This window comes from Malurus melanocephalus, unplaced genomic scaffold (assembly GCF_030028575.1).
Source record: "Malurus melanocephalus ecotype Western Australia unplaced genomic scaffold, MMel_1.1 scaffold_5, whole genome shotgun sequence".
NCBI classification, from domain to species: Eukaryota; Metazoa; Chordata; class Aves; order Passeriformes; family Maluridae; genus Malurus; species Malurus melanocephalus.
Window position 1 is genome coordinate 7,084,875 of NW_026623237.1, and position 23,238 is coordinate 7,108,112.

At 41.8% G+C, this 23,238-nt stretch overlaps 1 protein-coding gene across 3 annotated transcripts in view; it reads right to left on the reverse strand.

The window, feature by feature from the left end:
* Positions 1-23,238, reverse strand: part of TTC7A (tetratricopeptide repeat domain 7A) — a 170,395-nt gene that overhangs the window by 36,404 nt on the left and 110,753 nt on the right. For all 3 annotated transcript variants that reach the window (XM_057371271.1, XM_057371287.1, XM_057371281.1), the window contains exons 17-19: positions 19,690-19,787; positions 14,439-14,573; positions 4,608-4,810 (exon numbers count right to left, since the gene is read on the reverse strand). In XM_057371271.1, the coding sequence (XP_057227254.1) occupies positions 4,608-4,810; positions 14,439-14,573; positions 19,690-19,787 (436 nt within the window). The remainder of the gene's footprint in view (positions 1-4,607; positions 4,811-14,438; positions 14,574-19,689; positions 19,788-23,238) is intronic.

Below are 23,238 nucleotides of genomic sequence, written 5' to 3' on the forward strand. Positions count from 1 at the left end.
GAAGGAATGACAGAAACATGTGAGACAGAATCAGGAGAAATGTGGGAAAAGAACCAAAGCAAGTTATATTTATTACCATTGTTTCATTGTATGTACAATTTTTGAGGGCCAACCCAAGCTATTTGTTTCTGGCAGCAAACAGCTATTTAACCAAAGAAGTAGATGGTCCCCTCACTGAGAGTATGCTTCAAATAGCCCCAAAAACTGGTTCTGTATGTCTTTTTCAAATGAAAACAACATTCTTCACCAAATATACTTCCTTAGATTAGGTATTAGCCAGTAGTATTGACTTTGTAAAGGCCAATTGTGGATTCCTGATACAGGCTTAAGGATCCTGTGACATCACTCAGAAATTGCAAGTGTTACAGGGAACAGTGAAACTGTGTGGTATTTTCCAAGTGCCTGTGATTTCCTAACCACAGCATTGGACACCAAGGGCCAAAGGCTCCTGGAATGAAGCAAAGCATGGCACCCACCCCCTGGGATGTGCTTGGCACTGCAGTGCTGCCGTCCAGTGCTGCTGTGCCATGCAGCAGCGTGCTTTATATGGAGAGCAGGCAGATTTGACAGCTATTGTAAACACCCTACAGCCACAGGAAAATGCAGCCATTTTCAGCTGCGCAGAAAAACAGCTTGTGTGTATCATGGTGGTGAATCTACCCRCGTACAGGTGAAGTTACTGACACCCGATGGACTCATTCACTGCTAGATCTGTGCCCTTCATTTAAAGCCAGCAACACTCTTCAGGTTGGAATTTTCCAAATATAGCTTTGACAACCCAGTTCTGAAAGCTCAGGGGAAGAGACATGACTACTTTGCTAATTGATGCTGATACACCAGGGAGGCTCAGCACTGTCTACAGCAGAGTTTTCCCTTAAAGTGGACTAGGTCAGTTGGATRCAATTGTACCAAATCAAACAGCAATTCTCATAATCAGACACTCTTTCTCTAAATTATCACATATTCACAACAGTATTACTAGAGTGGGAAAACACTGTATTCAAGTTGGGGGGCCAGCACTGAAACAAYGTGTGTTAATTTAATTCCAGCTGCCTGTGTAGGTGTCTCGCATAATTTCAAACCCTTGGAACTAGCTGATAATCTAGTTTGCCCTCTTGCATAATCCAAGACATATATTTCCCTCTGGTAGGGGACTGAACATACTGTGCTCAAGAACTTGTATTTTTAATAAAAGTACAGCTAGTACTTGGCTAATACATACATTTTGGAAAGACATTCAGTTTTCTTCCGATGGTCTCCAGGAGATTCAGTATTTACCACTTGTTACATTACATCCTCAATTGCACAAACCCAGTTTTAAGTTCTCCATGGGGACAGTGTCTCATTCAGTACACAGGATAAAATCACTTAGCTACCAGCCATTCAATATTTTATTTTCACTCTTTTTATTTGATGCATAGCCCTAAAAGCCTTGTTTACTGCACATTATTCCAGCTCTATTCTGAAGGCAGAATGATTAATTTCTTTACAGACTTTTCTATACTGCTCATCAGATGCTTCTAACTTGTTAAGTGCAATTTCCTAAGCTTTTGGAAAAGCACACAAAGGAATGCCATTATGTGGCATCATGTAACTACTGCCATGATTCATATCAGCAGGGATAGACCGACCTTTGCTATCTTAGCTAACAGGTGTGAACTACAGGCTGCCAGCACGGCCGAGTTAAAGGAGGTGAGGCACATGCTTAAGCAAGTGATTTTCACTGATACTTGCTGGCACCAGGATGGGAAGATTCAAAATTCAAAGGTGACTGGAGAATATGGAGAGGAGGTACTCTTACAGATCCCTCTCCTCTGCGATTCTCCTAAGACTGACTCCTTTAATTCACCCTTTTCAACATGCCCATTCCTCAGTCCATGGGTCTTCTTACCTACCCAGTCTTATCCGTTGTTGTCTATCTTAACTTATTTTCTATCCATCCTTATTTCTCTCACTTTGTTATTCAGCTTCTTTCCTCTTCTCTATTTGCTTACAGACTGAGTCCCTACCCCCAAATTTCTTATCTGTCTTTTACAACTCGCCTAAATTTTACATCCATCCCTTGACTAAAAYATCATCATAGAATACTCTGAATTGGAAGGGACCCACAAGCATCATCAAGACCATCTCTTGGACTCACACAAGAGAAGAATCACACCATGTGTCTGTGAGCATTGTCCAAGCACTTCCTGAACTCTGGCAGGCTTGGTGCTAYGACCACTTTACTGGAGTGCCCATTCCAGCGCTCAGCCATCTTCTGGRTGAAGAACCTTTATCTAATACCCAACTTCAACCGCCCTGACACAACTTCAGGCCATTCCCTCAGGTTCTGTCACTGGTCACTGMAGGGAAGAGATCAGCACCTGCCCCTCCTCTTTTCTTCACAAGGAAGTTATAACCACAATGAGGTCTCCCCTCAGTCTCCTCGAGGCTGAACAGACCCAGTGACCTCAGCTGACCCTCATGTAACTTCACTTCAACCATCCATGGAGCTATCCTTCACCATCTTTGTTGCCCACCATTGGATACTTTGCAACAGTTTAATATCCTTCTCATATTATATCACCCAAAGCTGCTCCCAGCCCTCGAGGTGAGGCCACCCCAGTGCAGTGCAGAGTGGGACAATCCCCCTCCCTTGCCTGGCTGGCGATGCTGTGCCTGTGTCCCCCAGGACAGAGTTGGCCCTCCAGGCTGCCAGGGCACTGATGCCTCATGTTTCACTTGCTASTGACCAGGAGCCCCAGATGCTTTTCTGTGAAGCAGCTTTCCAGCCTCTTGTGCCCCACGCTGTAGGTACAACCCAGGGCTGCCCCAAAGCAGGTGCCCTCAGGCCCCCATRCTGGCAGTGACCAATGACTGCACTGTTTTTCAGGAGTTTTTCARTAACTCMCAGAATAATCTCTATAATTTTACGAGTCAGCTGAAGTGAGACTGACAGGCCTGCAGTTATGAGGGTCATTCCTCTTGCCCTTCTTGAAAATTACTGGAGTTTGAAGGAAATAAGCATTCACAGACTCCTTAGGGCTTTCAGAAATTATCTATTAAGCACATACGTGTTTTTTAAAGGTTACAAGTTGGATAACCTAGGAAGGATTCTCTCAGGGATGATAAAGAGCACATTCATATRTTACCATTCCTGACAAAACATGGAGACACTAAGGTACAGTAAAGRAGATACTGCAGAGGCCTTCAAGGTCTCTTGTTTAGCCTCCTTTTCAGAAACAGCTAAGCYATATTGGGATGCCATTTTCTGAAGTAAACTCAGCGAGAACATCGATATGAGCACCTTGGAAATTTTTATTCCAAGTTACTACAGTTTCAGAGAATTGCACACAACTGAAATGTGAATTTCACAGAATGTGGTTATGYCCATAAAATAAGACAAAAATGAGAGCTATTAGTATCATGTTGGTATCTAATTTGTTGGCTTTTCTGGTATCAGCGACGTCTCTGAATTCAYGACACAGAGCAAAGAATATCATTCCATCTAGCTAGGTTTTTACTGACTGAATTTGTAGAGGCTGTGTTACAAGAATGAAGTAATATTATTGCCCCATATAAGCCTGACATGTGTATAGCAGTCTTGGAACGTTCTTCTGACATACACCAGCTATTCATTTGCTATTTTTGTACCGAACATTTATCATTACCAAATATCTTGTCCTTTGCCTGTAGGTTCTACTATTTTCTCTCAATTATAACTTCACTTAACATTTGACCTCTTGTACACTGGTATCGCTTCAGTTTTGGAGGTGCCAGCAAACCTCATCAGGACGAAATTTATTCCAGGAGATACAAATCTGCTAGCAAAGACACTAAGCAGTCACATGGATATAGAATTCTTGTAAAAATTAGATTAGTCAAGACAAACTTCTAAAATTCCAGAGAGACCTGGTAAGGGCTACAGTTAACAAAACACACCATTGATGAAATATGATTAACTGTTATTTCACAAAAGAAGTGGGTTTTGGTCTTCCACAAAGCTCCCTGTATAATTATTACTGTTATTCAGCTCTAGGCCCTGTGTGTGGAAAACAGTTTGTTTTGGGCTTGGTGCCACAGAAAAAGAAYACTTGCTGGGTAGGAGTATTACAAAAAAAAAACTCCACAAATGTGGAGTCACTGCCCCTACACAAGGCTGGAACTAAGACGCAGATTAAAACAGTAACAGRTTAATTTTATTGTAAACTCATAGTTTATCTTGATTTGAGTAGAAACAGAAACCAGCCCAAGGTTTACAAACCCCATATATGTATATATATAATAGTTATTTAGGTCAGCTCTTTCAGACTTCAGTGTATTGCTTATTTAAAACGCATAACAGTTAGAAGAAAAAGCAGCAAAGACAAAGCAGTGAATTGACTTCCAAAACTATCACCCTTTGTCAATTAAAATATTTACTTCTGACACAAGTCCTAATTAGTTTAAAAATTCAATCCAGTTTTAAAATAGAGGTTCAAGCTACCCAATTTAYTCTTGGAACAGTCACTTGCTCTCAGGATTAGGAAGACAATGGCACCCAGAGCAAGCATGAGCCCTCTTCCCCTCTTATTACAGTTAATCAGGAACATAAATACTATAATGGAGCTGAGCCCCTGCAAACTCACCAGGCTGTGCATAATTTCCACTCCAGCTGGATTCACTGTGAGCGCTTCATCATACAATTGCTTAGCCTCCTCCAAATTGCCTTTCATCTCTGCAAGCCTCCCACGCATGTACAGTACAGCATGAGATGTGGGGAAAAGACTAGCTGCCTCCTGGGTACAAAAGCTTGCTTCTTTGAGATGCTGCTGTTCCAGGAAGAGTTCAGCTGAAGAAAAAACAAAACACCAAGCCATAAAAATAAAGCCAAAACCACCCTACCATTAGATGAAATGAAGCAGAGACCTTTATTMATATTCATTATATATCATCTGCCTTAAGCATATTAAAACGTGAGGCCATGATCCTGCAGTGTTTAGTACTATGGCTAGTGCTTACTATCATGACTGGATTCACTGCATGTATCTCTTCCTAATGCTAAGGGATCTATAGAGATGCTCATGGACATCTTTGGATGGTGTCCTGACAGTGGACAGCCTTAAGGATTCTCCTGGGAAAGTAAACAGTGCTGAACTGAGCCCTAAGGAAGCAGGGCTGGTAGCTGCTTGGAGTCATCACAYGTGTTTCCAAATCTTCTGGGGGGAAAAAAGAACAGAACGAGCCACTGTCTACTGAAAACTTGAAAAATATCAGAGTAATAGGATACATCTGAGCTGGACACTAGATAACATACTTAAAAGAAGATTTTCACATTTAAAAAGATGATTAAAAGTGCTTTTCTCTGCTTATTTGGAAAGTTTATGCAGCAACTGTCAATTTTGCAGAGACTGTTAAAAATCAAAAGGCTTTTATAATATAGACTTATTTATATTGTGTATTCACCCACTTACATCCTCATACGTTACAGAGAAACAGAATACAGTTCTTGGAAGAGAGTGCTCATTTACTTTCTTAAACTATCTGCAACTGTCTTAGTGGTTTTCTTAGAAAAAAAATATAAGAGGCATACTTATGTGTTTGAATGTCACCTTGTTAAAATAATTTCTCATGATAAATTTCATAACATATCTCATGGTTGAACTTCAACATTTCTCATGATTTGGGCTAGATGATTATGGTGTTGGACTGGATAATTGTTGTAGGTCCCTTCCAACTGTCTATTCCAATAGTCCCTTCTATATAGTTTATTCTAATTATAGATTTATTAGATATTAAATTCTTTCAAAAGGTCAAAAGTGATACTCAGTTTTCACTGCCACACGTAACTGAAAAGGGAAACTGATTTTATGTATATACACACATATATATACACATACATGAAAGCATGTATGTAGATAAAATAATTCTCTTTCTTCATATAGTGGGCATTGCTCTTTGATCCACAACCTGTTTGTGTTCTGCATGTTCTCACTGCAAAAATTCAGTGTCTCTCTTTTTTTTTTTTTTTTAAACTGATGTAATGCAGTAAGCATTGACAGTTCAAAAGTCCAATTCAAATTACTAATTCAGGCTCCAGATTTAGAAAAAACTATTCTGAAATTAGACATAACCTTAAATGTCCTGACTTTTAAAGGCAGTGAATATTCTCAGGAAGCCTCTGTGAGGGGGRAAATTAGAGTGAAAATTGAATAGCTTTGAAACTCTACAATTTTGAAACCAAGATGACTGTGGGGACTTGGCATGGTGATGTGGAGCTTGCTAGAGRTGAGCAGGGAAGCCTTTCAAAGGCAGTCCTCCCTGACCATGGAAAGGCTCCACCTTGGCCTATCTGACATGAGACTGCGACCACAAATAGCAATTCTACTGGCACACTAAAAGTGATCCTGTACTGAAGTGACTGAACATCCACTTCTGAGGTGACTCTCCTAGAAGAAGGGTGAGGCATTGCACAGAAAATGCTCGAATATTTCTCAGCCATCCCTAGGCTGTGGTACAAGATAAATATCATTCTCCAAGGCTGTCAACATGAGCAAAATGTTAGCTCCTTCAGAAGAGTTATACTCTTTCAAAATGACTCAYACATTTCTTTCTGGTTAATCATAAAATCTCTGCATGCATCCCTTCCCTTGGCTCCAAGRGGCTGCAGCTATCTATAATAACACAAAGCAAGGCCATGTACCTTGTCAAGCTGAATATGTGCACAGTTTTATGCAAAAATTTGTGGGAGGACAGTATTTTCCTTGCACTCCCAAGGAACAGAGCGTTTTCCTGCCAAGTGCTGCATGGCAGCTGATGCCATGCATGTGGCATTAATAAGCCTGGTGATGTGCAAAGCAGCGATTCACAGCCTGAAGAYGAGCACTCCATTCCCAAAGTTAGCACAAACTTAGCAGCAGAAAAGAAGGGGTGAAATCCTGGTACTGTTTGAAGCCAGCAGAAGTTCTGGATACTGCCATATTAAAAGCTCTATTAGCAACTAAGAGTATCATGTGACTTGTTTCRTTTCAGAACAGAACTGGGAGCAAGTGGGTTTAGATGTGAAATCACGCACAGCCCGTGTTTCAACACATGCAAAATAGAGAACACTTATTCTTTCAATGGTGCCTGTAAATCTTCAGTAATAACAATTATTTAGAGGAACTGCAGCAACACAGAATCTAAATAAGATCTACAAATTGTATTTTATGGTATGGTAATGTARCATATTAAAGTTCAGTCCATTTCTTTGCAGGCTCAATAGTCAATAAAAAAKATTTAATGGTGTGGGAGGCCTAATTTGCATAAAAAAGAATGAGAGGGGTGCCTATTGGTTATGAAAGGAAAGGAATGCTAAAATTTTTAGCTACCCAGCTAAAAATAGACATTAAAGGACATCGTTTAGGCCTGCATTAAAATGTGTTTTCTGTAAACTCATTTTTCACTTCTATTACACACTCATTTTATTTACAGATTAACAAGATATGCTTATGTAACATGGAATAGAAGCACAGCTAGAGGCAGAAATCAAACCCAAAAAACAAGGACCTATTAAATTTATCATGGTAAAGCCCTCAGTGGTACTGAAAGCACCAAAACACCTGCCTTCATGTTACCCAGGTGAGCAGCCTCCTGACCACTGGATTCATCAGCTTATGCCCCTATATAACCTAACTATGCTGTAAATAACATCTAAACAAATTAACAGCCTTTGTGACAAAGTTCTCTTATAGAGACATGGCACCCAGTTCCACTCCAAAGCAGAGGATACCTTCTCATGCTGACACATGTATCTAACATCGGTAATTGTTATCCTGTGAAAGAGTTAATGCTTCAGGGAAATCATTTATGAACCCTAACTRCTGGACTAGATTGTTCTTGGTACTGACATTCTTCAGAGTTTTCAACCTAAACCCAAGCTTCCTTGCTCTCTCCCTCTGCCATCAGCAGTGACTACGGAGCTATTACCATGACAAAGGGKTCCCCCACTGCCTTTCCTTTGTGGCAGGTGAGGTTTAGTCATTGTTCCATGCTATGACACCACCCCCCATGCAGCAGCTTGACAATTCGTGGCAGATTAGACAGAAGATTCCTCAAGGCATATCCTGACTACAATAACTTCATTTGATGCAAACGTTTGATACAGAAATGAAGTACAGAAACTTCTGCTTGCTCCCATATACCTGAGCTCAGCCACTTGCTCTTTTGAATGAGGCAATAGATTTATAGTCTCAAAGGCTTTCTTTGCATGCAAACTGAAGTCCAGGGACTGGCTTTAAACTCCTAAACTTCGGGTCTCACAGGGCTTGAAAGGACCACCAAGCTTCTTTATTTACAAAGGCAGCATTAGAGTGAAAGTTTTTGGAAGCAGCACTGAAATGCCACAAGCTACCTTCTACAYTAAATGGTGCAGTCAAAACATGACTACACAGCCCAGTCAAGCATAAATTCCTGTTTTCTGTCTCTGGTATGAATAAATGTCCTACCTCCTTCTCCACCACTGTGTACACTTTATCACTTGTCTATACTGACCAACTGAGGAAATGATAGCACCTTTTTGGTTCCCTCAGTCACTCTCTGGCAATGCGACAGGTTTCTCTCCATCTCTTGGCAAATTTCTACTGAATGCTTAACAAAAAGCATTGATAGCTCCTGCCTGTTTTCTTCCCAGGTTAGTGTTCAAGATCTATGTGAATGTTTGCATGTCCCAGATTTTGAGAAATGGTATGTACTCTTTGAAGACTATCCATGCCAAAGGATTACCAGTCCATGAAGCTTCACATCCTGCTCCAGCAATCAGAAACACCCAGAAGCCTCAGGAATGGAGGAGGCAATCCAAAATGCCCTGTACTGATAGGGCTGTAATAATCCTTTTGACTTTTTAAATTCATTGTTAACAGAAAATAAAGTAAGTCAAACCGGAGAGTGTAGAACAAAATTTATTAATCTCTCTAGAGGATGTTCAGATGAAGAGAAATAGGGGATTTGGTGGTCTTTGTCTCTGTACCACAAGTCTAGAACAGAGCTTGCTAAGCCAGGAGGCTCAGCAGAACCACTGCAGGCTTCTTAACTTCATTAGTAACACTTCAAAGGGSACCAAACCAGTTCACTTTACCATTTCTATCTCCAGTTGAAGTGTTCCTAATCCCTCCCAGTAAGTAAATACTGCAGGGGAGCCACCTTTGCAGTACACTGTTACTCTCCTTAGTAATGGAAGTGTTATAAAGGACTGTCTCTTGCTCCCCTCATCAGGTTCCACCTTTTCATAGTACTTTGTGTCACTGTAAAGAGACACAAAAATTAGCAGTCTTTATGAAAGTCAAGCACTCAAGCGATGAATGGGGAAGTTCTAAATTTGAAATTTTAAAATTTGAAAGAACTTWAAAAAAAGAAAGAAAGAAAAATATCAGAATTGGTTCAACAACAGTGCTGCATCACAAGACAGTATCTGATCCAGCTATTCTGGCAATGTCCATAAAGATATCTCGTGGCCATGATAAACACCTTTAATATCAGAGCTAATAACTTGTGGGGGCTTAGGATTGCTAAAAGCTTGGAGAAGGCRGAACACTGAAGTGCCCATGTGAAGGCTGTGTGAACATAAGCTGTGCTGGGTGAGCAGGGGGGCAGCAGGGGAGGGCCTGGCTGCACCCCTGGCTGCTGCCAGGATCCAGCTCTGCGACCGGGAGCCAGCGCATTGGAGACTTCAGCCCACTGGCCCCGATGACACGTTCTCGTGGAACAAAGCCCATCTCCTCTAACACAGCTTTTTCCCAGGAACTAGCCCATATGGAATAAAATAAATAAATCACAAGTGTTTTGCGAAAGGGAAAAAAAAAAGTTCCTGCTGTACATAACTCGGGGGAGCAGATGTTTTTCCATTAGCTCACTGTTCCCTGCTGCACTGGCTCTCTTTGCATTTCTTGTTTGTGGCATGTTCAGTATAATCTATTTTTCCTARGTTAAACTTTAGCATGCTACTGAGACAGCAGGTGGCCCACTCCAGCCCCACTGTGAGTACCYAGAATGGTATCTTGGTCATTTTTCTCTAAATGATCCTTTAACTCAGCCTTAGGGTCTACCTGGTGAGGTTCACAGGCTGAGCTTAGCAGGCATTTAGCCAAACTTAGATCAAATTACCAGACCTAMTTTGCTGTAAGTGGCCATATTTGGTAAAGTATTGGGTTAGTCAAGAAGCTAAATTGTCAGATATAAACTATTAGTAAAGACAAACAAAGTGGACTTTGTAGTTTTAAGTAAAGCTTAAAATAATACGGTAATAGRAGCTTGAATACTAGAACTCTTATTATTCTAAAATGTTCTGTATAAATAGAGCATACAGTTATTACTGCCTGGAAATATAATCACACATACTTCAGATAAGAAATCATTCCAGTTACTCAAAGAGCTTAGAACTATTAACACTATTTTTTTCCAATACTGACATGCTTTGCTCTCTGGGTCAAAAGTGATCTTATAAAAATGTCGAATGAAGGTAAATTCTGGTCATAAATTTGAACGATTTCAAGTATATTTTCCTCAGCCAAACAGCATGACTCTATTTTCTAAACAAAAAGGAGGAGTACTGGCATGATTTTTAAAAGTATTAGCAGTAGTAATCTCTAGGATTCCCCTTGCAGCTGTTCCTGCAGGAAGAGGGAGGAGTTAACAAGCTTTACCAATGCCACTGAAGTTTTTCCTCTCTTCTCAAACTTGATTTCAAGCTCTCAGTTATGACAAGTAGAACAAAGAGGAGAAATGAGCATATGGATTGCATAATGACCACCTCTCCTGGAGCTGCACCACCACAGCATATGCACTGTAGCACTGTTCCTAAGAACTCCCTGAAATGAGCTGTTTCTCAGACATAGGGCCAAGAATAATGTTTAGGCTCAAAAATGTTAAAGTGTTCCGAGATGACTCTTTTTAAACAGCCATTACATTCAAGAGTGCTTGGGGGGGGGTATTGTTAAAAGGGACCAGACAAGCTATGTTAACAATCCTTGCTGCAGAACACTTGGAAACAGAATATGCCTATTAGTATTCCAAGCATGCCTGCTGCAGGGAATGGACAACCTCTCAAGTCTTTGAGGACAGCATTCTACTCTTCCAAAATTAACTGTGACTCCCTATGCAGAAAACAGGAAGGCATGGAAGCCCACTAAGGAAAAGGTGTCAAGTTCCCTGCTGCAGATGACTGTACTCCCAGGTGGTCCTGGAAAGAGATGGCTGGGCATGAGATTAACAGCGAGAATTTAGTTTTATTTTATGCTTGACAGAGGAAAGGATTCTTTCTAGAGACCACAGATCCGCCAAGCAGCTCTTTGTTTACAGGAAGCTACAAAAAATTAGCTTGCCAAAGATCACTAGGCATTGCTGCTGRAAAAGACAAGGTACAGCATCTGCTACCGTGCAGCACATTTGGACTTAGCAGCTGCACATCCAAAGATGCTTTACTGTCTTCCATACGAAACTATGCTTGTCAGAAGCCCAGAAAACCACTAAGATAGATAAAACCACTAAGTCTATGCCCTCTTACGTATGACATAASTACCTTTATCACAGCACAAAAGGGATTAACGATTTGTACAGGGTTCAGTCTCCCCTTCAGCCACTCTCAAAGGAACACACACATTCTTATAAGATAATTGTGAAACCTGTTAAGGGAGCAAGGGGTCTCCCCCTTGGAGGGAGTGAGGACACTTCTGTATGAGGCAGAGAGTCCTACTGCAGCTGGAGGATGACACAGTAAGGATTCCCCCATGTATGCATCACTGGATAGCCATCACCCACTAACAGTCCCTTTTACACTGTGCTGCCTTTGTGGCCTTGGCCTGACTGCTGGAGGGCTGTAAGAGCAGCCTTGCACATCTGTGGGATAGCTGCTTTTGTGTGCCTCTCTGCAATCTCAGTGCACAAAGCTCTAACTGGACCAGCTGGTTGGCACCACTAGCTTTCATGCCCTGGGATATGAGGAGGAGTGGGAACTGACCTGACTCTAAGGGAACCCAGGCACAAYTGCAACCTGGCACTCTCAATCCGTACCTGTGAACAGAGACACGGCCAGCTGTGCCCTGTGAGTGTCTGAGAAGGACGGATGCTGTGTTATAAATTTACTGTAGTATGAGGTTAGGAAATTGTAATAATTTTATCTATGGATTTATGAGTCACCTTGAGCTAAAAAGGTCAAAGTGTTAATGACAACAAAAACAACAACACACGAGTCATTTCCCAAAGGCGGATTAACGTTTTTCCCTTTGGAGATAGGACACWGAGGTATGAAAAAGTTAGGCAATTTGCCTGGAGTCAAGATGAGTCATTGATTGAGGAAGGACAAGTCCAAGCCAAACCTGATTAAAATCTACAGCATACTGATGCAGAMCTTTCATGAATATCAAGGGACTCCATATACAGGCATCAGAATGTTACAATAATCGCCTGTGCTTTCCACAGCCATTTATTTTGGGGTGAGCCATAACGCAAAACCACCCGACTAGATCAACTTCCTTTAACCATACATTTCTGTTTTATTAGTTGTCTATGAAATCTCTCTATTTTGGAAGTTACTAACTTCTTACAAGTATACTTGTTCCTCCTTTCCCCTCCTTTCAGATGGGAAAAATTCCAGTCATGAAGGTCAGTGATACCCTTTGGTTTACTCCATTCTCTAGGCCCAATGTAAGATGAGCCCATTTCCAAGAAGTCTTCTAATCATTCAGGCACCATAGACCTTCTCCATAGAGTGTAAAGACTACCCCAAAATAGGTGCATCACTCTTCATCCCTCAGGATACCAGAATGCAGCAGCTTTCACACTACTGTGAGAAGAGAATGGTCAGTACCTCAGCAGGTGCTCATTAAGCTGCATCCATAACAATAACTGACTTCAGCAATGAAATTACTGAGCAGCTGAAGGTATATGTTTTCAAAAAATCAATCTTGAATCAAGTCCAGCTAAAAGTAAGCATGAAGCAAAGCGCAGGTTTAAAAAGTGGTAAGACAGAAAAGTTACAGCTTATAAAAATAAATTCTATCTAAAAGAATTAATTAACACCTTTAAGAAAGGCACACTATTCACACTGAAAAGCAATCATAGCAATTCACAGCAAGCACTAGGTCTTTATTGCTTTTGTCTTTTCAGACAGCAGCAAAAATGTAAACTGCCTTGAGCTATCTGCAAGATGATGGACAACAGACACCTGAGTTCTCATCATAATAAACTCCATTTATTTTGCTTCCCACCAGTCTTCTCTGCAGCCTTAAATCAGCAGTATACACTGAAAAAAGGCAAAATCTTACTGGTGATTTAGAAGCCCACAGCACATCACTGAAATTTACATCTAAACAGGTCATTAAGGCAAACACATGTGATTAACTTAAAGGATGATGCATTCCATAAGGTGACTTTCTTTTGTTCTTTAATAACAATCAAATTGTAGCAAAAACAATGTCATATATTTTGTTCTAGAACTAAAGTCTAATTGGTAGGAAATCACCCAGAAAAACAGCTACAAAAATCTTTGCTGAAAAGTAGGATGAGATGGCCAGGTCTTATGTGAAAACTGTCAATTGCACAGATGAGCTAAATGAGAATTTGAAAGGTTCTCCCTCATGAAAAACAGAAAACCATCAGCAACTTTCCAGAGGGTTCTGCTTTTCTTTCTTCATTGCAAATGATGAGACATCTAATAAGCAATCACAGCACTCAAAGGTAATTTCAGGGGCACAACTGTGAGCCCAGTTATGGAAGAAAAGCTGTGTCTTCTAAAAACAAAATGGCAGGGTCAGAACTCTTAACAGTTCTGAAATGCTGGAATGCAAATTGCAGAATGTGCTGGGCAACTCTGTTCCTCACCAAATATCCTACATAAAACCCCTCCATGGGTTTGGAGATCGCGTGTGGATAGAGTCTCTCCTCACTGTTTTCTTTTCCCTTTGTGTGCTCRCCCTATTGTAGTATCTCCACATCAGTGTCTCAAACTGATACTCAACCTACAAGACCTTGGGAGGTTCAAACAGTCAAGGACAGAGTGGAGGACTTGCTCTTTCTAATAATCTTCACTTAAACTTCAGCAAGGATTGGAAAGCTCCAACTCCAAATTACATTTAAGTMATGATTTTCCCAGTCTTATTACAGGAAAGCATGTAGGAAAAGGAGAATGGAAACAATTGTCCCTATGAACTCCTGTTTGTTAATGAAGCACTACCTGCCCTCTTTTTCAAAAAGCATATTAYAGTGATGACTGAAGTTTTCTGCACATTTTGGAAAAACAAAGGTGAGCTGAAAAATCATACTACTAGAGTGGGGGGTTTTGGTCAAAACCAAATAAATGATGTTTCAAAAATCATCTGGSACAGACAGGCAGATTTCTGCTGGAATAGAGTAATTTTCAACTAATGACTTCAACTTCTCTGTTAATACTTACGTCATTTGATTCGCCACAGGAGGGAAAAAAGAACTCCAGGTGGCCCAGGACTTACCAGCTTGTAGCCAAATTTGTTCAAGAGTTGTCCATAGCTTCACAGGTCCCTGCTTCATTGTGCTGCTCTGCATGGTTATTTCAGACATGGCCTGTTCCAGTCTTGATGCAGCAAGGGAAGAGGCTCGTTGAGATCCTATGAACCAAACAAACAATAATTTTGTATTTTATACTTCTTTAGATATTTCTTTGACTCGTTAAGGTAGCAGGTCTGATCCTCCACTCACTGCATCAGCTTTTATGTAATAAGAACTCTGCTAAATTTTGGCATGACAAACTGGAGAACCATGCTTTATAAAAGAGAGAGGTACTGACCTGCTGAGGTACTGACCATTCTCTCATTTAATTTACTGAAAAAAGCCCCACTAAATTATCCAAGGGCTGCACCTCAAACAAGCAAATTAAGAGACAGACAGTAATTTTATAAAGGTCTGCTTAGCATTCATCAAGGAAGCAACTATATTTTGCTCATTTAGGGAAGCAKAACAATAGCATCAAATATTTTCCACAAATGCCCATTTTGTAAGAGMAATCACCACACAATGACAAAATGTGCCCCACTAAGGTAAAAAATTCATACAGCATTACAAGGTAGCTTAGCCCCATTCACACATGCATTTCAAGTGACATCAATATTTTTCTACTGATTTAGAGGCAGTGTGGTTTTTCATTTAACCTTAGGGAGCGAGGAGTTCAGAGCCTTGACTATATTAACCTTTAGTATGCACTGTAACATTTACGCAAGAATAAAGTATTTGGCGCCCACATCTTTGGGACAAAACATCACATCAMAACCTTGTCCCAGGAGGGCTGCATGAGCAGAGACCACATTCTCCAGTACAGCAAATGGGATTATACTGGTGAGCTAACCTCCCAGAGAGGTATCAAGAGGGTGGAAACAAAATAAGAAGCTACGAAATGAGATTTCAGAGCTCACTTTGGAAAGCTTTGAGAAATATTTTAATATACAGAGGTTTTAATGTGGTTTTATGGCTGATAAGCTCTTTCTCTGGAGAGCTGCTGTGACTGAAGCTCTTGCGTTGATTAGCATTACTCTTGAATCTGTCGTTACAGGCTGACCTCACAAACCACAAGATCCTAGAGTTAAAATCCCACTTTTTCTCTCCCACAGCCACGGGRCATATGCACTTAATGGTCTCTCTGAGAGGGACAGCATGCTTTTCCAGCTGGACTGTGCTGAAGAGAGGGTTGCCAAACCACACCTCCTCACCAGCAGACCTACACATCACCCTGCGGTCCCCAGCGTGGTCACCGGGCCATCTSTGCTCCTGACACCAAGCAGGGAGCCAGCCTCACACCAGGCATGAGGGGAAGCACGTTTCTGCCTTACGCCTGTGCTTTGTGAGGTGGGACATGGCTCCAGCTTCTGCTTAACCCGAGGTGAGAATGTCACAGCTTTGGAGAGACCACAACTGCAACTCCAAGCCCAGAACTTCGATGGGAAATATTTGTCCTATTATCTCATCGCTAACTAATGTCATTCATCTCAAGCAGGAGAACTTCAAAACAGCCCTGCAGCAGGCGCCTCCCACGGATCCCTTGGAAAATGCAAATGTCTTCTTCCCAGAAGCATTTCTTAAATTCCTACATCTTTTCAAAGACATTCCTGATCTAATGTTCCAAGAGATGACAGTGCAGTAATGTAGCAATTATGGCTTTAACGGTATGGGTAAAAGCCATTCAGCTTTGCAGAGAGAATTTATTGTATTTAACAGTTTATTTAACCGATCCACCTTCAGCCTGTTTCATTGCACGAGATTCCTCCCCCTGCCTTGCCCACTCACACTCCTCTCCCCCATCCCTATCTCCACCTGTGAGAAATTTCACTGAAACTCACAGAAATTCAATTCAGACTAGAGCTGTTTGACACAGGGAACACCACCAAGCATTTACCCCCAGAATAGCCATCCAAAATACAGACAGCTTCTCTGCAGCGCAGAGACAAAAAAAAACGGACACATGAACAGCTAGCGATGTTATTAGGAGAGCTTAGAAGTTAGGGCAGATTTCTTGCCTTCTGCATTGGCTAACTTGGAAAAAATTACATRTGCTTTTTGGATTGTGCAGTCAGCCTAATCAGATTCTTATATTAGCATGCTTTGAAAGCAACTTTCAGTATCACATTTTTCTGCCAAGACTGCCCTCTCCCAGGGAGGCTTGTGGAGCTTGTAAGCACCCATATGTAATGCTGGGCTGTTTGCACTGGGTGGGCAGATGGGCTGGTGTCTTATTCACATTCTCACAGAGCTCAGGGAAATCCTCTTTCCCTTGCAAATCAATCCAAGAAAACAGTATCACTGCAAGGCACCTTTGTGCATTTTGGAGAGGTTAACACACTGCCTAAGCAGTACTTAGAATCTGCTAAAGCATCCTTCCTTCACAAAGCAGACTTTACAGGAATATAACATCACAGCTGCTCTCAAAGAAAACCAAGTTAGCTGCTCCTCTTATCTTCATTATCCCAGTAGATGACAACAGGGGAATTTGAGATTGAGAGTGACCCTGCCCAGTGCAGTGGGCATCTGCACAGACAGAAAAATGAGACCTGAGTTACACCACTATTTACAGTGGAAGCTGTTTGCATTTAACAGCCCTTGGCATTCCAGTCCTTTGATGTTTACTTTCTTTTCCTTCTTTTCCAGCCTACACGAGGAAGCAAAATACACTAAGCAGAGACCACACCATCCCTGCCTGTCCTCAGACACAGACACACTCCTCGCTCTAGACACATACACACCAGATGATCAGACTCTCTCCAAGCCAACCCATACCTCCACTTTTGCCACCTCTGTCCCCACCCACCTCTGCTGGGGTGCTAACAGGAGCTCTCCTTAAAGCCTGTCTGACCAAATAAACTCTGTAAAGAGAAGGTTTTTGCCAGCSTGGCCCTTCTGGACTGAAAGGGGCTCAGCCACATCTCAATCTCAGGCAAGCCCCCAGGGATGGGCTGATGGCTACTCCAGCCACAAAAGAGTTTACCTCTAACACAGGTTATTCTGAGAGAGGAGGTCAGCATGTGTCACACACAGGCAGGACTCTGACCTCGGGGTGGAGGAAGGAGATGGAAAAACTTCAAGAAACATTTAAAAAAATGTATCTGAATGTCTCATTATAAGATATCTCTTCCTAAAGAAACACAGATCTTTATAGGCTAAAAAAACCTCCCCACAAAACCTGTCTCGCAGAACTTTAATGTCATGCCTCAAAATACATGCAAATGTTGGCATAAGAAGATATCACATCAATTTGTTATTTTAGTGCAGTCTCATTCTCCATTTAACAGCTCCACTAGACAGAATATAAACTTCACATTTTACAATAAAGCCCTCTGCACATTTTGGAAATAACTCATAAAAATAACAAACTGATATTGCTGTGATGAGCTCTGCACATAAGCCATACAAAACATATCTAAATAATTTTAAAGCACTGTTCTATGGTGTTTTAAGACCAAAAAGACCAAGTTTAATATTTTGCATTTATGAGAAAACTGCTATCAAAATAGAAATGTAGCTCAGTAGATTTACTAGGCTTATAAGAAACACAGAATTCCCAAGYCTAAATCACTTCAGGCAAAAGCATTATAAGATAAGACAAAATCAGAAAAAGAATGAAGCAGCAAGGCAGCTGACTGATATCAGTGAATTTAGTTAGAAACACTGCTTCAGTTAGGAGAAGATGAAGAAAAATAAAGAGGAATTAATCTTTCTGGCAGCAAACCTAAAATTCTGGCACAGCAAATAATCTTATTGTGGTCTAACTGAGGGAGAGGCCAGTGTCAAACCCGGCCACAGTAACCCCCACCCTTCAGTGATGAGCCCAGAGATGACAGAGCGCCTGCGCATTACAGCGATGCTGCTGTGTGCTCCCGGGGGATTTCACAAGAGAGCAGTGCCTGCTCCACATCGATGCAGAAATATCAGCCCTCCCCTTTCCTTCAAAGCAGGCAGCCACAGCCCCAGCTTCAGGGAAGCAAAAGGGTGAGAGGGGCTAGAGCTGTACCCTCCAATCTCACCCAYCCCTCTCTTCAAAGAGACTCCCAACAGGGACAGCAGACCCAGCTGCCTCCCTTCTGCAGATGGAGAACAGCAGCACTCAGAGCCTGCAGAGAAGGGAGCCACAGACCCCTGCTGAAACCAGCCAGTGCCAGCCCCACACTGAGGTGGGTGGTGTAATTTCAGTACGAGCTCCATTCTTACATCCACTGTGGGGGCAACCATGTTAGCATGGAAACCTGGATTCTCAAAGTGGAGGAGGAATATATTTCTTGGCTAAAACCAAACTGCATTCAGTGCAAATCACTTTAGGTGCATGAAAAGCTGGTTCGAAGCTTGTACTTTACATTAATTGGCCCTTTCTGGCAGGCAGCACCATGGCATACAGCACACAGCACAATTAAGACTCAGACAGTTCCTAATTCCCTAGAGACCCATAAGACTTGTATGTTACTTCTTTTTTCTTGTCCAGTTGCTGAGTCTAAGGTTGACTTTCTTTGCAAGTGTTTCTTCCACATCCACAGGGATAGACATTTGATTCCTTAAAAAATCCTACAAGTTAAATAAAACTCAAGTTTCTCACATTACCATCTTATTTTGAGTTAGGGTTTTAAAGGAAGCACCAAATATCATGAGACTTATAACAAAAATCAAATCAGCAGCGCTCTCTGAAATCTTCCTTCCCCCCTTACTGCCAAGATCAGCTTTGATGTCTCAGTTATTTCCATTTGACTGTATCTGTTACTGTAAATATGTATTTACCATATAATAAAGTTTATGCACAAATCCCAAAGCAAATCACCATCTAATAGGAATTGACACTCTCACTCAGCTTTCCAAAACCAACAATAGCAGCTGGCTCGATCAGGACATCTAAAAGGGATTAAATGGGGAGGCAGGGTGAGGGAGGGAAGGAATAATAAAAAAAAGAACTGAATTATACAGTCCTTGTAAAAGGGTACAGAATTCCAATCTAATACCTTTCATGMTCATCTTAGAGAGCTTTGTAAGAAAAAGCAGAAACTCCTCTCTGTTCTCCTGCAAGGGGAAGCCAAGGTACAGGCAAATCACAGTGACTCATTCTGCTGCRGAGCTGGCCATGGAGGCTGACCTCCTGACCAGCAGCACAGCAACACAGACACGTGCAGRCCACCACTCTCTCCAGAGAAAATGAAACATTCACCTCTCACAAAAGCAGGTATTTAGGACAGGAAAGCACAAATCATGTTTCCTTACCAGAATCGGTATCATGAGCATCTGGGAGAGCGAGATGMAGTCCATTATGCTTTTTGATTACTGGTGTTTCTGTCACACTACTTCCTTTCTCAGAGCCACTGTAAAGAAACAAAATGGTGTCACCTGGACATCTTTCAGTGGAGAAATGCTCCCCTCAGAGCAGGCAATAGTTTAGCTGCCATGAGAAGTGAAAAAACAAGGTTTTCAATTGTGAGAAATCAGCTTGTTGAATGTATTAACGCTTGCCCCACTGCCACTGGACAGGGAGGTGAGACCGCCCTGCAGGGGCTCTGGGGCACACACTGGCATTTCGTTTATTTAGTTAAAGGAARTCTTTGCAAACCGCTGGACAAGAAACATGTTGGCAGCTACAAGACAGATCAGAGCACGCCCACTAGCAGACCCACACCCAGCAAGGACCACCATCTCCTGGGCTTGTCTTGGGCTTGCAGAATAACTTGTTCACAGGTCTACTGTGCTGATCCTTTTGAAACAAACCAATTACCACCTTCCACTCGGGTGCTAATTTCTTCTTTTTTTTCATTTCAAAGGGCTTATTTCTCCCCTTCCACCTTTATTCTGTTCAAAAAGAGGAGGAAGATAAAAGCTACCATATAGCATTACTTTATGAAACAGGGAACCTCTGGTCTGTTCTTCTACTAGACTTCTGTCCTCACAGGAGAGGCCCTACAAAGAGACTCACCAAAAAAAATCGTGTGCCTAACAAAAAATCACTTAACACAGATCTCCTGAGCCTTCCTGTCACCACATAGTCTGCCATCCCCCAAGGATCAGTGGTGATGATATCTCCTCTCATCATCCATTAAGGGACAAAATAMCAAAAGGAAAAGTGACTGCCCTGGCTACTTTTTCTGGCACACTTCCAAGCCTGCAGCTCAGCCTTTGGACAATATTCCTTCCAGGAAACAAGCTGTCARAGAGACATGATTGGTGTGGATGCCCCTGTCTTTCAGTCTGATGAGTCCTTTGGTATGGATTTCACAGAATTCCCTGGAATTTGCATTAATCTAGCACAAGGATTAGCTTGGGACTGCTATTTGGTTTTAAACACCATTATTCTGTTATCACAGAAAACAACAGCAAAAGAKAAACCAAGTCCTGTCCTTCCAGCTAACAATCAAAGACTGAAAGCCACTTACTGTCATTCATCATAACAGCAATCATACTTACAATGGCTAAATAACCTTTTACTTGGGCTTTGGGATCAAACATAATGGTTTCTGTTAATGCACTCTGAATTCCTGGGCACTGGACTGCACCAAKCTCTGTCCCTGAATGGGCCTCTCTTGTCTTCCATTCTGGTTTCCACATTGATAACAGGATTGACCTAAATGTAGTTGTTTTATGATGGAACTGTAGGAGCAGCTTTGTCTTAGTCCTGTCTGTGCAGGAATACGGCAGCTGCACTTCCAAATATTACTGCCATGAGACAAATGCTGCCTCAATGCAGCAGCCACCACCACCGAGTCACTGTTCAGGCACATGCTGAAACACTGGCTAATACATGGTATTCCTGTTCTAATGACAGGTGAAGAGACTGGAAAATCCCAGGCAGAAAACCAAGTGCAATGCAATGGGCAAAACAGCCACTCCCAATGGCTCTGCTATCCTGAGAAGGGCTGAAAATTAGCTACCCCTTAAAAGCTGCAGCACAAAGCCTTCAGCCAAGAAAGCTTTTCTGTGCACCCATGGGACCCAAATGATTTGCCTTCTTGCATACAGCACTGGAAAGGCTGGCAGCAGCACAGCGGGACACTGCCACTCTACTGCCCATGTTTTTGAAAGGTAGCTGAGACAGTGGACAAAATGGTGACAAAAATGCTGAGAGGAACACTTGATTGTGAGACTGCAGAGGTACTGGTGTGACAGAGAGAAGACAGGAGGAGACTTGAACAGGGTATATGAATAGCTGCCAGGGRTAAAATACTGGGCCCTGAAAGATTTTAGTCTGTCAAAGCCAGGAAACTTAGGCCAGACAAGTGCAACTGAAGTGCCATTTAATTGCATAGGCAATTATCTACTGATTGAAGTAGTAAAGAATACTGGGTGCAACAACTCTCAGCTTCCTGTAAATACAACCTTCTCTTTTGCAAGAGGCCCTAAAAAATGTCTTTGTCCAAGTCTCACTGRTAAGAATTCCCCTTAAGTTCCTTTGCAAGCCCTACCCAGAATACTTTACATATTTGTTAGCTGATACTGCTGCAATTTGCTTAATACRAGGGGTTTCCTGGGTTACTGAATCCAGTTGAAAACTGCAGGTACCAAGCTGATTCTTGTTACCTTTCAAGCAGTACTTCCCCATAAAAAACACATAATGATGTATTTTTTGAGAAAGGAAAAAAAAAAAAGCCCCGCTGGGAATAGAATTGAAATACACATTAGAGTTCCTAAAAGCAAAAGCAAAGCAATTTGTTTTGTTAAGGCTTCTATGGCTAAAGGTTATCAAAAGCCTCTAAAGCTATCACATCTTGGGTTTTTAAGTGTAAGAGCCAAAGCACAGCTTGGGATCCAAATGCAGTCCAAATGGCTGAACTAGTTATTTGTGTGTTTTCCAATGTACTCTCCACATTGCAGCCCCCTGCTGTGAGAGTAAATCTTCCTCAGTCATAATTGCTCAGTGTGGATTTGATCAGCTTCATGAGGACTATTGATGGATATAAAAATAYTCATGTGAGAGGTACATGATTGAATCTTGAGCTAAAGATACTAAGGCCTAAGGAAATCAATTATTCAAGCCTGTAAGAGACCACTGCTGCTATGTAAATATCTTGATTTTTGTGTTTGGTCTGCTGCTCATTAGCTAAACCAACAAGAATTACTAATAATCCCTCAAGGACAATTTGTACATACACATGCACCATTCTGTACATATACTTCTGGTGTTTATAAAGCAATGTAAATGCATACAGAAATTGGGGAACAACTCAAGCTGCATGACCCTGCTCTCTTGACTGTTGCCATCGAGCATGTTCTCCTTCCCATCAAACACAATCCCTACGGCCATTGTAGGTAAGGGATCTTGGTTTAACACTCCCAAGACATTGTACACTGGTACCTTAACTAGGGCAATACCCAAATGGTGTGGGAGGGAAGAAAACCTAATGCAGTATCTTCCACACTTTCTAAACTTTATCCTTCAGTGGAGCAGCAGATGAAAGGGAGGAAACTGGGAATRTAGCATTGTTTGAATGCAGATTTACTAGGACCAGGGAAGGCAGAAATATGCYACATCCTTCCTTCTTTCCTTGCCCAGTTAGCACCAGGCTGTGCAACCAGCGTGCAACTACAGCCTATGAGTTTGGCAGTGTGCCTTTCCTTGGCTTACTCACTTCAGGACTGTGTCATCCCCACACATTCCCGGGTGGTGCCAACTACTGCAGACTGTGAACAATGGCTGATGAAAGCTCAGCACTATTGGGGAAAACGAAAATCTGCCCTCTATTCTGGACATCCAAATACGGATAGAGATGTTTAGATATTTGGATCAGAAACTTGTGGTTCAAACTGCTCCTTCAATATTAAAAGATC